Source organism: Taeniopygia guttata, chromosome 25 (genome assembly GCF_048771995.1).
Source record: "Taeniopygia guttata chromosome 25, bTaeGut7.mat, whole genome shotgun sequence".
NCBI lineage: Eukaryota > Metazoa > Chordata > Aves > Passeriformes > Estrildidae > Taeniopygia > Taeniopygia guttata.
In genome coordinates this window covers 4,510,603-4,525,631 of record NC_133050.1, presented here as the reverse complement: position 1 = coordinate 4,525,631, position 15,029 = coordinate 4,510,603, and the positions used below count along the sequence as shown (strand labels likewise).

Genomic DNA, 15,029 nt, shown 5'->3' with positions numbered 1-15,029 from the left:
GGAGTGTGTAAGGGCAGGCTACCTAGCTTTCCGATAGAGGTTTTTTTTTTATTTTGTTATTTTACCAGCCGCGAGGTTCGCGACACACTTTAACCTCGACATAATGGGTGCAAAATTGTCTGTGTCGCACGAGAGAATTTACGTTCAAATCCTAGGAATTCTAGTTGGGGGAGGAAAGAGATGTAAAAAGTCAGACGTTAAGCGTTTTGCCCAGTGGCTTTGGCAGTCCTTCCAGGACATCTCGCAGGCAAATTTGTACCAAATTCAATTCTGGGACCGAGTTGAAAAAGAAATTGCTCAAAAGGACAACCAGTCCCTCTCAATTTTCATCCATCTGGCAATCCAATTGAGAAATATTGTCAAAAATAACTGTGAAGGGAAGCCAGAGCCACCCCAGGGCGAACGCTGCCCCCCAAGCCCCCCAAATCCCCCAAACTCCCTCTCCTATCCCTCTCTCCCTAGCCCGGGGATTCTCAGACAGGCATCCCGGCAAAACCAGCCGCAGGCAGATTCTGGCCTCTCTGTCAACCCCCAGGTTCCATCACAGGACAATGCTGGCATCGCCCTGCACCCTTCCCCTCCCCAAAGTTCCTCTCTTTGTACAGTCCTGCCCCATAGTAGTAAAGTTGTGAGTTTTAAAAGCCCAGATCCCTCTCCACAACCTTTCCCTGACCTTTCCCAAAATAATCCCCTTCCCTGCCCCAGGGCACAAGATGGAGGGGACCGCATGGCATGCCCATCCCCCTCCCTCCGTGCTTTGTCTCCCAACGACCCCTTTCACCCTACAGCCAACCCCTCCCACTCCCGAGACTTCTCCACCCACTCCTCCCCTCCACCCCCTTCTGGCACTTCCCCTAATGAATCATTCATCAGTCCTCCCTCCGACCCTGCCCCTAGGGGTGAGGTAATACCAGCCACACTCCCCAGCCCTGGTCCTGCCTCCGCCCTCCGTTTCCACGACCTGCCCTCTTGTTCCCACGCCTCGGTTCTCGAGGTGGGGGGGGAGCGGGAGGAAGTGGGGGGGAGGGGGGAAGCCGCGACCTGCCGCAACCCCCGCTCGCCTTTTCTGCTGCACCGGTCACCTACACGCCGCGGCAGAGGGGCAGACCCCTGGCACAGTGGGCCCCCATCCCACAGGCTGTGATTAGGGATGTTTGCAAAGCCCAAAAGGAGTTTGGCTGGGAAAGTGAATACTTTAGGGGGCTGTTAAAAGTCACAGTTTCCTCCAATGAGTATGTCCCTGCTGACATGCGCGCTCTGTTTTTGTGCTTGCTTACTCCAACTGAGTTTTTGGTATGGGAATCCATATGGAGGCGGGAGGTACGAGATGCATTACCCCAGCTTTGGGCAAAAGCCGAGACCTCATCTGACACCGATGGAGGCATGTTAACCATTGATCATCTGTGCAGGATGGGGGAGTGGGACGTGGCAACAACACAGGCGGAAAAGATTCCAAGGGGGGCATTGGCAGCAACTGCCAAGGCGGCAGAAAAAGCATTTTTTAAGTTAAGACCCAGTGGTCCTGTTGTTAACTGTTTTTCTCTCAAGCAGGAGACACAGGAATCTTTCGTTAGTTTCATAGACAGGTTATACAGGGCAGCTGAAGCACAGGTTCCAGAGGAGGGATTGAGGCACGGCATGGTGAAGCAAATCGCCCTGCAGAACACCAATGAGGCCTGCAGACAGGCAATGCTGAGCCTGCCCCTCGACCCAGAGCCTACGCTCCAGGCAGAGTGTGCAAGGGCCCTTTGTGACACGCTGCAGCATGGTCACCGTGGTATGGAACGGGACAGGGTATCCAAGGGCCCTTTGTGACACGGTGCAGCATGGTCACCGTGGAATGGAATGGGACAAGGTATCCAAGGGCCCTTTGTGACATGCTGTGGCATAGGTGTTGGCAGTGACAAGGCCACTCCACAGTGCTCTGTGCACGCGACAAGACAGGATGGAGAGAGCGGTGCTGTGAGGAGCCCTCACACAGCCACTCATTCCTTGCTGACCCAGAGCTTTCCCGAGGTATTACTCCTGCAGGTGACCTCATGGCCAGACCAGAACACTTGGTGACCTCTGGCCTTCCCGAGGCATCTCTTCTGCAGCTGCCCTCGAGGGCAGACCGTGGCATTTGCTTTGCACTGTCCTTGACAGGAGTCTCCTGTCCTTGTGGCTGGAGCCCCCAAGACCAGAGTGCAGGACTTGCTGTCCTGTAGCCTTGCCCAGACTTCACTCTTGCAGGTGCCCTCAAGGCACGACTGCAGCACTTGCTGACTCAGACCTTTTCCTTTTCACCTTCTGCAAGTAGCCATGAATCCAGGCAGTGACGCAGAGCACAGACCTGCGAGCGTGCCCAAGCTGGCCTTGGGGAAGGAGGAGAAAGAAGGCCCTGGAGCTGCCCCAGCACAGCAGCCTGAAGAGGTGGAGCAGTTCCAGCTACCACAGAAGGGTGAGTGGCAGAGCTGGGCCACAGGGCTGGTGCCTGCAGCCAGCTTGGCCCCATCCCATCCCATCCCATCCCATCCCATCCCATCCCATCCCATCCCATCCCATCCCATCCCATCCCATCCCATCCCATCCCATCCCATCCCATCCCATCCCATCCCATCGCATCGCATCCCATCGCATCCCATCCCATCCCATCCCATCGCATCCCATCGCATCCCATCCCATCCCATCGCATCGCATCGCATCCCATCCCATCCCATCCCATCCCATCCCATCCCATCCCATCCCATCCCATCCCATCCCATCCCATCCCATCCCATCCCATCCCATCCCATCCCATCCCATCTCCTGGGGCCATGCCCATGGACAGGATGGAATAGGGGCCGGGCAGACACCCCACAGCCGTGCTCCATGCCCTGGGGCGGCGCGGGGCTGTCCCTGCCTGGGCAGCGCAGGGCTGGGCTGTGTTCTCCGGCCTCTCCCGCAGCCCCTCAGCTCGGGCTGCGCTCGCTCTTTGCCAGGTGCAGCCGTGCAGCGCACACGAGAGCAGGAACGCACCCGTGGCCGCTTCCGCAGAAAAGCGCAGGTACCTGCGGCCATCCCCACCTGGGCTGGGCCTGCTGGCACTGCTCAGCCCAGCACTGTGCTCGGAGCACTCCATGCAACATCCCCGGCTTCTTGCCCTTCTGCTACACATGGTTTGCAAATTCATGAAGAGGATTCGGGGGGAAGAGAGCAGCGTCGCGGGCACTGTGGTCAGAGCGTACTCTCCCATCTTCAAAACCAAGACCAGTGCTGCCCTGCTGGATATGCTTGTGGAGGAGGGTCCTTCCAGCCCAAAGCCAGTGAGCAGCCTGTGGCCAGGGTTTGATCCTCCCAGCAATTGCTTGGCCTCCCAAGCCACGCCTGCTGTTCCCTGGAAGCCTTTGAGGCCATGGCAGTGTGGTGGCAAGGGAAGCACTTCTCTGGGGCAGCTGGGCACATTCCTTCCTCTGGCAGCTTTCCAAGTCTCCCCTGCCTTCTCCAGGTGCCCGCCATGGTGAGGTACATCCTCGTGGCCAATGAGTTTCCTGAGTACAATCTGTACAGGCCCCTTCTGGATCTGACAGAGGCACAGCCCTCTGACGTGGTGATGGCTCTCCTGCGTGTGGCCCCAGTGTGTGACAGGTACGGGGCCCACGTGTCCACAAGGCTCAGCAGCCCTTCAGCCTGTACAGCCTGTCCCAGGTGTCTGACAAACAGAGAATTCCAGGGTCCTCTGGCTGCTCCCTTTGCCAGCCCTGGCCCCTGCCAGCCCCCCAGCGTGCTGCCATGCTTCCCCCCTGCCCCTCAGGGGCCAGTCCCCACAGGGCTGGGCTGCCTGCGTGCTGCCAGTGAGGGGCAGTGGGCAGAGGCAGGGCTGGCAGAGCAGCTCAGCTCCCCACTGCCACCCAGGCCACGCTGCTGTGTCCCAGACTCCTCTGAGACAGAGCTCTGACCCCACAGAGCTGCTTTGGCCATGTGGAAGAGCATCATGTGCTCGCCCAGGACTGCAGAGCCGGCCATGCTCGTACTCCTGGATGTGCTGGGGAGCTGGTCAGAGCACAGCACGTGCACCTCCGATGGGGACCACACGGCTGTCCTTGCCCTGGCTGTGAGTTTCTGCCTTTGCTGGCCCCAAGGCCACCCCTCCAGCAGCTCTCCATCCTCCCTCCCCCACGGCGTCTCCCTGCCTCAGGCGCTGGGCTGAAACCTGGCCTTGGGGCAGCTTCAGGGCCACCAGGCCCGGTGCTCCCCCTGCGTCTCTCCGGGCTTCTCCCTCCCGTGCTCGGGCCCTGCCACACGGACACCTCAGCACTGAGCACTGTCTCGAGGGGTTTTGTCCTTTGCAGGCAACTGTGGTGATGTGGAAGATCCTCCAGCTGCCCTGTGTCCCACAGATGGTGACCGTGTATTTCCCCGCCTGTTTGTCCATCTGCTCTTCCAAGTGCTCTTCAGCACTCTGGATATGCCAGAGGAGGTCGATACCTTCTGGAAGGGATGTCAGCAGCAACACGGCCTTGCCTCCAACCCCAGAAGGTGCTCCATCACAGTCCTCCTGTCCTTGCCAAATCCCTGGGCAGGGGCCAGTGCTCCCAGTGTGACCTGGGCTTTGCTCTGCACACAGGTTTGCAGTGTGGACCCTGAAGTCCCTGCTCTGCCAAATGCAGCACAAGGATGTGGTGGTGGCAATGGAACGCAAGTGTGGCTGGGACACGCTGCTCTGTGCTGACACCCACCACTATGCCGTGGGTCTGCTGGCCAGGTGAGACCCCTTTCACACTGCTGCCTCTGACATTTGTGCTCTGTGCCTGGGGTGCCCCACACAGTCCCTGTGGTCATGGGCCAGAGGGCCTTGTCACCCAGGGACAGCCAAGCAGACTGAAAAAGGCTGGGAGAGGAGGGTGCCCACAAGGAGCCGCCTCCCAAATAGCCCAGGGGCCCTTGCAGGATGCTGGGGAAAGACCAGACCTCTGTGAGTCAGTCCTGGGAGAGGTTTGTCCCCCTGGCCCACAGTCTTGGTTACTTTGTCTCCTGCCAGGGAGATGTCCTGTGTCTCCATCCCCTTGTGCTCCCGGATCGCTCGCTACCTGCTCCGGCTGCTCAGCACACAGGAGCCACGCTGGGAGCTGCCCTCCCTGGCGTTCCTTGTGGAGGTGAGCCTGAAGGCCAGCGCTGCCTCGCTCAGCTGCCTCCCGGCTCTCTGCCCTCTCTTGGCCGCAGTGCCTGGGACGGAGCCCGCGCCCTGTGCTGCTGCCTGGGCCCGGCCCTGTGCGGTTCTGGGCTCCTGCCGGCCGGTCCCCTGTCACTGCCCTGTGCCTTTCAGGTCCTCGAGTGCCTGGAATTGAGTGAACGCGGTGCTGACAGAGTCCTGCAAATCTTGTCAAGGCACCTGAGGAGCGAGTGCAAGGAGAGGCGTCACCTGGTGCTCAGGGCCCTTCTCGAGCTCATCAAGGATCCCTCGATGGTGAGAAGGGGCAGGGCAGAGGCTGCGCTCAGGAATGCAGTCGCTTGGGCTTGGCTGGGCTTTGGGCGCTGGGCCAGCTGCTCCCAGCTCTCCTGCCTCCCGCTTCAGCTGCCCAAGTGCTTTGGAACAGCCCTTTGGCCTCTAGGCCCTGCAGCAGCAGGATGGCATTTCACAAACTTGTGTTCCTCACAGAGAGAAAAAATGTGGAGCCTGACTGAAAGTCTTGTGGAGCTCCTGTGGGATACAGATGGAGAGACAGTTAGCATGACAGCCATGCTCCTCAGCTGTATCTTCTTGGACAAGGACATGCTGACACCCAGCCCCATCACACTGCAGCTGGTTGAGGCGCTCCTGCCACTCCTTGACCACGTAAGGCTCACTGCCCCCAGCCACGGCCACTGGCTGCTGCCCAGACACTTTGTGCCCTGTGGATTTGCAGGCCTGCACCAAGCTGAGCCCCGTGCAGCCAATGCTGAGGTCTCTTTTTCTTCCCTTCATACAGGACAATAGCCAAGTGCAGCTGCTCTCCATACTGCTCTTCTGAACATTGATGACTTTTCCACAGGAAAAAGAAAAAGAGGCTCTGAAGACACACGTGCGCCAGAGCCTGCTGCCACTCTCCTTCCACTGCCATGATGAGAACCAGCGAGTGGCAGAGGTGAGGACTCGGCAGCTGCTGCTGTTCCCCTGGCAGGGGCTGGGCTGCCTCCTGCCCTGGCACCTCGCAGGCTGCAGCCTCCTCCAGGCCCTGGCACAGGGATGGGGTCCTGCGCCCTGGGCTGTGGGGCCATCTCCGCGTCTCTGCTGCTCTCCAGGCTTCTCAGGAAACGCTGCTTTGTGCGGCCGAGCTCCTGAAGAGGAGGGATCTTGAAAAGCTGGTGAAGAACCAGGAGCTGTGGAAGTTCACCGAGTGCCTGGTAAGGAGGGCCGGGAAGCCGCAGCCCCAGCCTGGAGAAGCCCCCTGAGCGCGGTGCTCGGTGTGCGGGCTGGCAGCTGTGCCCCTGCCCGCTGCTGCAGCCCGAGGCCGCGCGGGCTCTGCTCCAGGCTCCTGCGGCCCGAGCCGGGTGCCCATGGAGCCCCGGCCCGGCGGGGCTGCGGGGCCAACCCTTCCCTCCTGCCGCTCTCTGCAGCTGGCAGAGGACAGCAGCAGCGTGGCCGAGCACCTGCGCCGGGCCCTGCCCTACCTGCAGAGCCCACAGGAGCCCCTGCGAGAGGCGCCGTCAGGTTCATGGGTGAGCCACGAGCCGGGCCAGGAGGGCGTGTGGGCACAGGGCTGGCAGCGCCGCTGGCAGGGAGCTGTGCCGCTGGGCCTGACAGGCTCTGTGTTCCCAGGGACGGCCGGGAGGAGCTTGAGGGGACAGCAGGAAAAGCTCCAGCTGATCTGCAATGGTGAGACAGGGCAGCGGGCTGCCAGCGGGGGCTGCCGGGGTGAGCTGCAAGCCCTGCCCCGGCTGCGAAGAGCTCTGCTCTCCTAGGTAGAGCACACAGAGATTTCAGGGACACGTGGGGGATGCGTGGCCAGCAGCTTCGGGCTGATCCCCTTGGTCCCTGATCCCTCCCGGCCATGGCAAGAGCCGGCTGGGATGGCCCTGGCAGGGGGGGCTCCCCTCGGCTCCCCGCAGAGTTGGGATCTGACCGTGGCTCTGTTCCTCTCTCTTGCAGCCCTTGAATGCCTGACAGAGGATGTCAGTAGTGCCATGTCAGAGCTGGCACTTCAAACACTGCATGTGCTCCGGGCAATACAGAGTGGGCGATACTCCATCTTCCAGAAGGTGCAAGATCATACAGCCCTCTGTGATGTCACATGGACATCTCTGTGATGTCACACAGCCCTCTGTGATGTCACACTGTTAGCTCTGTGATGTCACACAGCTATCTGTGATGTCACACGGACATCTCTGTGATGTAACACAGTTCTTTGTGATGTCACACAGACATCTCTGTGATGTCACACTGTTATCTCTGTGATGTCACACAGTTCTTTGTGATGTTACATCGACATCTCTGTGATGTCACACTAAGCCTGTGAGGTCACACAGCTTCTTGTGATGTCACACAGACATCTTTGTGATGTCAGATGGACACCGCTGTGATGTCACACAGCTCTCTCTGACATCACACAGCTCTCTGTGATGTCACACTGACATCTCTGTGATGACACACAAACTCCTGTGATGTCACACTGACCCTGTGAGGTCACACACCTTCTTGTGATATCACACAGACACCTCTGTGATGTCACACAACCCTCGGTGATGTCACACTGACCCTATGAGGTCACACAACTTTTTTTGATGTCACACAGACATCTCTCTGATGTCACACTGACATCTCTGTGACATCACACAGCTCTCTGTGATGTCACACAGGTTCTGTGATGTCACACAGCCCTCTGTGATGTCACACTGTTATCTCTGTGATGTCACACAGCCCCTGTGCTCTGACTGTGGTAGTTTATCTTTCTTCCAGCCCTTGAAGCCATGAGCGAAGATGACAGCCCATCCTCCACTAACCTGGAAATTCAGGCAATTTTTGGACAAAGATGTGCAGAACTAAGGTCATCTGCTGGATTCAGAGAACCACGATCCCAAGCAGAGTACCAGGAGACAGTGAAGAGAGCAGCAGGACTCAATGTCACTGGAGCTCCAGGCACACCTGATGCTGGCCACAGCTGTGCCTGCTGCAAGCTCCCATAGCTGCTGCCTTCCCCCTCCCTGTTGACAGCTCCCTCCCTCCAGCCCTCAAACGTTGCCCATTCCCTTTTTTTGGCTCCCATCTCATCCCTTCCCTTTCCCTTCCATTAATAAAGAGTTTGGTTTCTCCCCCTTACCTGCATCTCTGTGGAGCTGAAGCGGCACAAATCCCGGGCCCTGGGACACACAGGCCCCTGCTGCTGTTCTCTTCCACGCCATGTTCTGTGCACACTCACAGAGGAACGAGGGCAGATCAGGCTGGAGAGGTGCCTGTGCTGAAGGTGCAGTTCCACAACCCTGTGGGGTTGCAGATCTTGCTGAGCAGCCTGGAGCCCCTGGAATTTGGAAGAGCCAAGCTGAGTATGCTCTGAAGGCAGCTGTGAGGGATTCCATGGCAAGCTTCCACGGAGGGCAAAGGAGCTTGGAATGCTGGAAGTTTTCAGGAATAGCTTCCAGAAAGCTCAGCAGTGCTCCATCCCTGCACAGGATCAGGGAGAGGGCAGAACCAGCGACCATCCAGGCTTAGCAGGGAGCTTTGGGTGTGCCTGAGGGCAAAGGAAGCAGCAGCGCGGTGCCCCAGACTGGGACACACGACCCTGCCAGTGCCCGGAGCGCTGTCAGGCAGTGCTGGGATCCCGGCTGTGGTTCTGGTGCCCACAAGTGAGGAATGGCAGCCCCAGGCTCAGAGCCAGTCAGAAAGCCAAGCAAGTGAGAGCAGAGGGAGGGCACCCTGCCAGTCTCTCTTGGGCATGGCCACAAAACAGCCCCTGCTGCTCCTTCCTCCGCCTGTGTTTGGGCTGTGCTGGTGGCAGAGGCAGCCAGGCTGTGCTCTGCCTTCCAGAGCCTGTTGGGAGCGGGCATGAAAAGCGCTGTGTGCACAGCGGAGAGGCCTGGAAGGTGCTGGCAAGAGCGTCCTGCGGGAGCAGGGCTCTGGGCTCTGGCTGGGAACAGCCTGGTCTTGGTGCCATGGGCGCAGGCAGGAGTTGAGGCAGGTGAAGAGGCACTGAGCAGCTTGTGTTTGTAGAGGGCCTGGGGCTGCACGTCTGAGCCTCCACCTGGAAAGGCACTTGGGGGAATAGCAGCTGGAGCTGGAGTGCCTGTCCTGAAAGGACATGAAGTCCTTCAGCCTTGCCAGCGTTTCCTAAGGGTGTGTTGGTGTTGAGCAGAAAAGCCGCACATTTGGGGAAATGCCTTTGGAGGACAGGGGTTTGCTTCTCAAGGAAAGTGCTTCCCAGGGAGCTCCCAGTGAGGCAGGTGCAAGTGTCCCCCTTTGGCTCTCTGTGCTCCTTTCAGTCCTTGAGGCCCGCTGCACTTGGCAGAGGGGCAGGGGAAGGGAGAAGGCTGTGCAGAGCAGGTTTGGCATCCACCTGGACCTGCAGGGACCAACCCAAGCACCTGCAGCAGCGTGTGTTATCCCTGCTTTGGACAGAGGGGTGAGCAGAACCATCTCTGTCCATCTGTGAGCCCCAAAGCTCTCAGTGGGAGCTGTGAATTAAAAGGCCTTTACAAACTCACATTTCACGTCTTCCCTGTCTGCTGTGTTTCAACCCTTGGCAATATGCATTTGCCTTTGTGATTTCTGATACCACAGATCCAAGGAGATCATTGTGACCCTGAGAAACCTCTTGGAACCAAGGGGCCATTGTGACACAGCAAGGCCTCGTGGAACCACAGGTCCATTGTGACACTGCAAGGTCACACAAAACCAAGGTGGCCATGGAACCAAGGTTCTGCTATGGAACCTCATGGAACAAATGGACCATGGTGACACTGTGGAACCAGGGAGACTGTTTATGGCAGTAGGAAAGATCATGGAACCCCAAGTCCATTGTGACACAGCAAGGCCTCATGGAGCCAAGGGACCATTGTTAAACTGTGCGGCCTCATGGAACCATGAGCCATTGGGACACAGCGTGGCACCTCATGGAGCCAAGAGTCCATTGTTACACTGTGGGGCCCTGTGGAACCAAGGGGAGCACAGTGACTTTCTGGGGCCTCATGGAACAATGGAGACTGTTCTGACACTTTGGGACCCACTGGAACCAAGGGGTCATTAGAGCATGGCAGGGCCTCATGGAATCAAGGGGACCACAGTGTCACTTAGACCATTTGATTTAACCTTACTTACAGGCCTGACTGGCTCAGCTACCCAAGTCACTCAGAGCCCTCTGAGAGCAGCATTTCTGCCACATTTCCCCAGCACAGGCACTCCTGTGTGCACACAGACTAAGAGAGTCAGTGCAGGGCACCTGTGAGAAATTCCCCTGAGGGCAGGGAAATGCTCCCTGTGAATGCTTTGGCATCTTCCCAGCGGGGAAGGGTTGAGCCTGGAGGAGTGGGGGGATCGGCCCAGGCTCCCTCGTTGTTCGGGATCCCCCGAGTGCAGCAAACAGGAGAGTTCCCGGCTCAGAGAGGCCCCACTCAGAGGGAGTCGCTGGCCCAGGAGAGCTCCAAGGTCTCCTTTTGGAGCGCTGTTTGTAGGGCCCCAAGAGAGGGGCGTCAGTCCCAGCCATGTTTCACCCTGGCCGCACTTGGCATCAGCAGCTTTCTTTGGCAGGGTGAGAACAGGGATGTTGTGCCACTGAGGGAACACAAACAGTTCCCAGGAGCTGGTTGGGCAGCAGCAGTGCCTGGAGCAGACAGTGTTTGTGATGAGCTCCAGAGGAGCTGAGCCCAGGGGCTGCTGGCCAAGGCCGAGGCCCAGCGAGCGTTTCTCAGCTGGCAGGGCGGCCTGAGAAGGGGGGGAGGGGGGGAATAATTCCCCCCCCTCAGTGTGCTCCCAGTCACTCCAGGATTTCCATGTCCCTGCTCCAAATGCTGCTCCCAGCCCTGATCCAAGAGAATGGGAATGTGCCGCTCCCTTGCTGGGGCAGGGTCACACCTGAGCCAGGTGTGCAGGGCAGGACCTTGCCCTGACCCCAAGCACTGTCCCAGCTCCAGGATCTGCTTCCCACCGGCCTCTTCCTCCTGCACCCCCGAGCCCAGCTTGGTGCTGAACAAAGGGGCTGGGCCGGGGTCATCCCCCGGCGGGGCCTGCGCACCCCCTCTGCCCCCTCCCCAAATTCCCTCTGGGGGAGCAGGAGCTGGAGCAGGAGCCCTGTGGGGAGGGACAAGGGGGTGAAACCAGGATGGGGGGGGGGATCAAACACAGCCCCCGGGGACCCCTCCCTCACCTTCTCCTACAGAGCCAGGAGGATGAACCCCAACATGGAGCCACCAACCTCCAGCAGCATCTTGGCGGGTGAGGTCTGGTGGCTGCTTTGGGGTTCTGGGGGATCATGACTACCCAAAAACCCCCTCCCAGCCCCACAGCCACTCTCAGACTCCTCAAACCACCCCACAGCTCCCAGCCAGGACTCCCCAACTACTCCCTGCAAGATGAAAGTCCCCAAGAACCACCAAATCCCCTTTCCATCTCCTCTAAGACCTGCCCAAATTCTCTGCAAGCCACACAGCTCTGTCAGGGACCCAAACCTCCCTCACAGACCCCTCCATGCCTCCTCCCAGCACCACAAATGCCCACAAGATTAACAGAAGCCCTTTCCAGTCCCTCCAGGAGCCCCTAAACTTCCACCTCCCATGGCACTGACCAGGAGAGGTTGGTGGGCAGGAACATTTACAGCCAGGATCAGCTCGGGAACTTCAGCAGCGATTTGGGCACTTTGGGAGAACATCCCAAATGGGGAGACACAGACCAGGGACTGGGACAGACACAATTCTTAGAAAACTGGTGAGCTCAGGTGGACACATTCTGCCAGCACATCTGTGATTGTGGACATGTCCCCTGGCTTTGATAGCCTCGGAGCACCCAAATCCTCCAAAATATTCCAATGAACCAAATCCACATTCACCCCCAAATCCTGGTAAATGGTGCAGGTTAAGATATCTTAGTTTAACTTCTTTATTTTCACTCCAGTTTTGGTTGTTTAGACTGGGTAAAGAAGGAAATTATTTAGATGGAAACGACCTCCAAGATCATGCAGCGCTGCTTGATCTGCCACCAGAATAACTTGACACAGCAGGTGATATTTTTGGGGGTGTAAAGTCAACAAATCACTTCCTCCCAATGAATTTCTGGTTTAGATCAGTGTCCTTATGGATGTTCCTGCCTCTGTGTTCATCCAGGTGCCTATGGGAAACTAGGAGAATGTGGAAACCACCTTACAGGTGTCTTCTGAGCAGGGATCACTTGGAATGTGGGTCACCAGGGCTCTGCCCAACATGGGTCCTCCTATGGGGGATGGAATTGGAGCAGTGCACGAAGGTCTTCCTGCAGTCGGGGCACTCACAGGACTTCCCTTACCGGTGCTTCTGTTGGTGTCGGGTCAAGTGAGAGCTCCTGGAGAAGCTCTTCCCACACCGGGGACACTCGTAGGGCCTCTCCCCAGTGTGGATCCTCTGGTGGATGATCAGGTGGGACCTCTGGCTGAAGCTCTTCCCACATTCCCCACACTCATAGGGCTGTTCCCTGGTGTGGATCCTCTGGTGGCGGATCAGGCTGAATCTCTGCCTGAAGCTCATCCCACATTCCCCACACTCGTAGGGCCTCTCCCCAGTGTGGATGCGCCGGTGGGTGACGAGGGTGGAGTTGTGCTTGAAGCCCTTCCCGCAGTTGGGGCAGCGGAAGGGCCTCTCCTGTCTGTGAATCCGCTGGTGTACAAGGAGATGGGAGCTGGTGTGAAACCTCTTCCCACACTCAGGACACTCGTAGGGCCTCTCCCCGGTGTGGATCCTCTGGTGGACAATCAGGTCAGACCTGTGGCTGAAGCTGTTCCCACATTCCTCACACTCGTAAGGCCGTTCCCCGGTGTGGATCCTCTGGTGGCAGATCAGGTTGAAACTCTTCCTGAAGTTCTTCCCACACTCCGAGCACTCGTAGGGCCTCTCCCTGTCATGAGGCTGCTCACAGACCACCAGCTCTGATCCCTGGCTGAAACTCTGCCCACCTCCCTGGCACAGGGTGGGTCTTTCCTCCTCAGATCCCCGTGATCTGCGGGTGCAGCCCCTCCTCCTGTGGGATCTCTGGGGCTTTTCCTCCCTGTTGGATTCCTCTGCCATGGAGCCACTCAAAACGACCTCTTCCACGATGTTCTGCCGCGGGGATTTGTCCTCCCTGCTCTCCACCCTCAGCTCCTGCTCTGGGGTAGGAAGGACAAGGAGAGGATGGGATTTGCCTCCGTGCCACAGGGAAGGGCAAGGAGATCCCCCCAGTGCATCCCCGGCAGGAGGGCACCGGCAGCGGGGCTGTCCTGCAGCCAGGGGCCAGGCTGGGCTGGGAGATGGAACAGGAGAGAGGGGAAAAGGGGCACTGACTTCCTCTTCACCTGCCTGGGGGTCCTGGGCCATCTTCCTCGCAGCCTCCTCCTCCATGCAGCCAAAGTTTGGGAGTGGGAAATCCTGGTGTGGGGAAAAACAAGGTGTGAATACCTTGGGTTGGGGATTCCTCCTGCCCAAATCCATCTCCAGAAGTCTCCTGGTGTCCATAAAAAACTCCAAAAATCATGAGTGAATCAAAAAAAGCCACCAGGAGTGTCCCATATCCAGTCTCATCCCTCTGGGGTTCTGGTGTCCCCCGTCTCAGGGCTGCTGGGGATCCTCGAGGGTCCTGGGGATCCCCCTTCCCCAGGGTCCTGCTTAGGGATGCTGGGGGGGTTTTGCAGTACAAGGGTCCCCCTCTCCAGCCTCTCCCCAGTCCAGGCACTTGGGGGTCCCCCCTCTCCCCACCACCCTGTCCTGGTTTAGGGCAAATCTGGGAGAAAACCCCCAAAGGGGATTTTCTAGAAAGCAGATTCAAGTGGTCTCTCCCCCAACCAGTTCAGGAAAAGATTTCCTTGGAGAAAAGTAGAAAAAACCTGCTTATTTAACAGGCAAAGCATTCACCAGCACAAAACATGAACAATATTAAACAATAAAACCTGTTGTTGCTCCAAAAGAGATGACAAACTCAGAAAGTCCCTCCGTGGGCTGCAGCTCGGCTCACTCAGTCTCTGATCAGTCCCTCCATGGCCCAGGACCAGCCCGGTGGGCCACAGGTGTGAGCTGCCGGTGCTCTTCTGGTGTTCAGTCCAGAGCAGGTTTAAACAGCTCCAAAGAAAAAGAAAAACCACAGCCCAGGGAACTTCTCTGCCTCAGCGAGCTAAAAACTAACTAAAAGCAAAGGAGAGCTCTGTCCTGCTGTCTGTTGGCAGACAACTGATACCTCAGGTTTAAGTTTTTCTGTTCCGTTTTGGTGTGCAGCTTCTAGCTTTAGATTAAGTGTTCCTGGGATCTTTTCACAGGGTGGTGAAGATAAAACAATCCTGTTCTAGCTGGAGAGTCAAAGACAATCTCTTCAAACTTCAGGCCCAAAGCACAAACAACAGGAAAAGCATAGGGCAGGCAAGCAAGCAAGCAAGGAGGATGAAAGTTCATAATTTGAAGCTATTAATTGGGATGTTAAATCCTGTATGCAAACGGACTAACACTTATAAAAATGTGAGATCTCATGACCAAACCCTCTTTTGCTTCCATCTTGGAGCCATCTGGGCAGAGCCCCGACCGTGGCTCTGGTACTGCCAGGGTGTGGCCTTTGAAGGCACTTCAATAAATATCCTCTTTATTCCTCTTGGCTCCGTCTGGCCTCTGTCCCAGCTCCTTAAGGCATCTCAGCAGCCCAGGAGCCGGAATGTGGAGGGGTGAGTGCAGCTCCTGAAAACAAACTGCGCGCTTCTTCCTCCCACTCTTCGCTCTCAGAACCAGCCCTGAAGGTGCAGAACTCATTTCGGGGCCAAACGGACCGATGGGGGTTCGAGCATCGTGAAGTCACCCCAGGACAGGCCCTGCCAGGCTCAGGGGTCCCGTCCCCGCCTCATCTCCGGCTGCCGGGGGTCCCCCAGCTCCGGTATCGCCCCTTCCCCTCTGCCGCCCCGGGG

General features: G+C 57.9%; 2 protein-coding genes and 1 long non-coding RNA gene across 4 annotated transcripts in view; 1 reads left to right on the top strand and 2 right to left on the bottom strand.

Moving 5' to 3' along the window:
* LOC140680592 (uncharacterized) overlaps positions 1-15,029 on the bottom strand; it is a 402,733-nt gene that overhangs the window by 333,872 nt on the left and 53,832 nt on the right. The gene's annotated exons all lie outside the window — the stretch shown is intronic.
* The window catches only part of LOC140680617 (uncharacterized), a 58,745-nt gene that overhangs the window by 23,275 nt on the left and 20,441 nt on the right, over positions 1-15,029 (top strand). The gene's annotated exons all lie outside the window — the stretch shown is intronic.
* Positions 12,418-14,877, bottom strand: LOC140680533 (uncharacterized). Its single transcript, XM_072918320.1, has 2 exons — positions 14,818-14,877; positions 12,418-13,017 (listed from the first exon to the last, which is right to left on the bottom strand). The coding sequence occupies exons 1-2, from the start codon at positions 14,875-14,877 to the stop codon at positions 12,418-12,420; spliced, it is 660 nt and encodes a 219-aa protein (XP_072774421.1).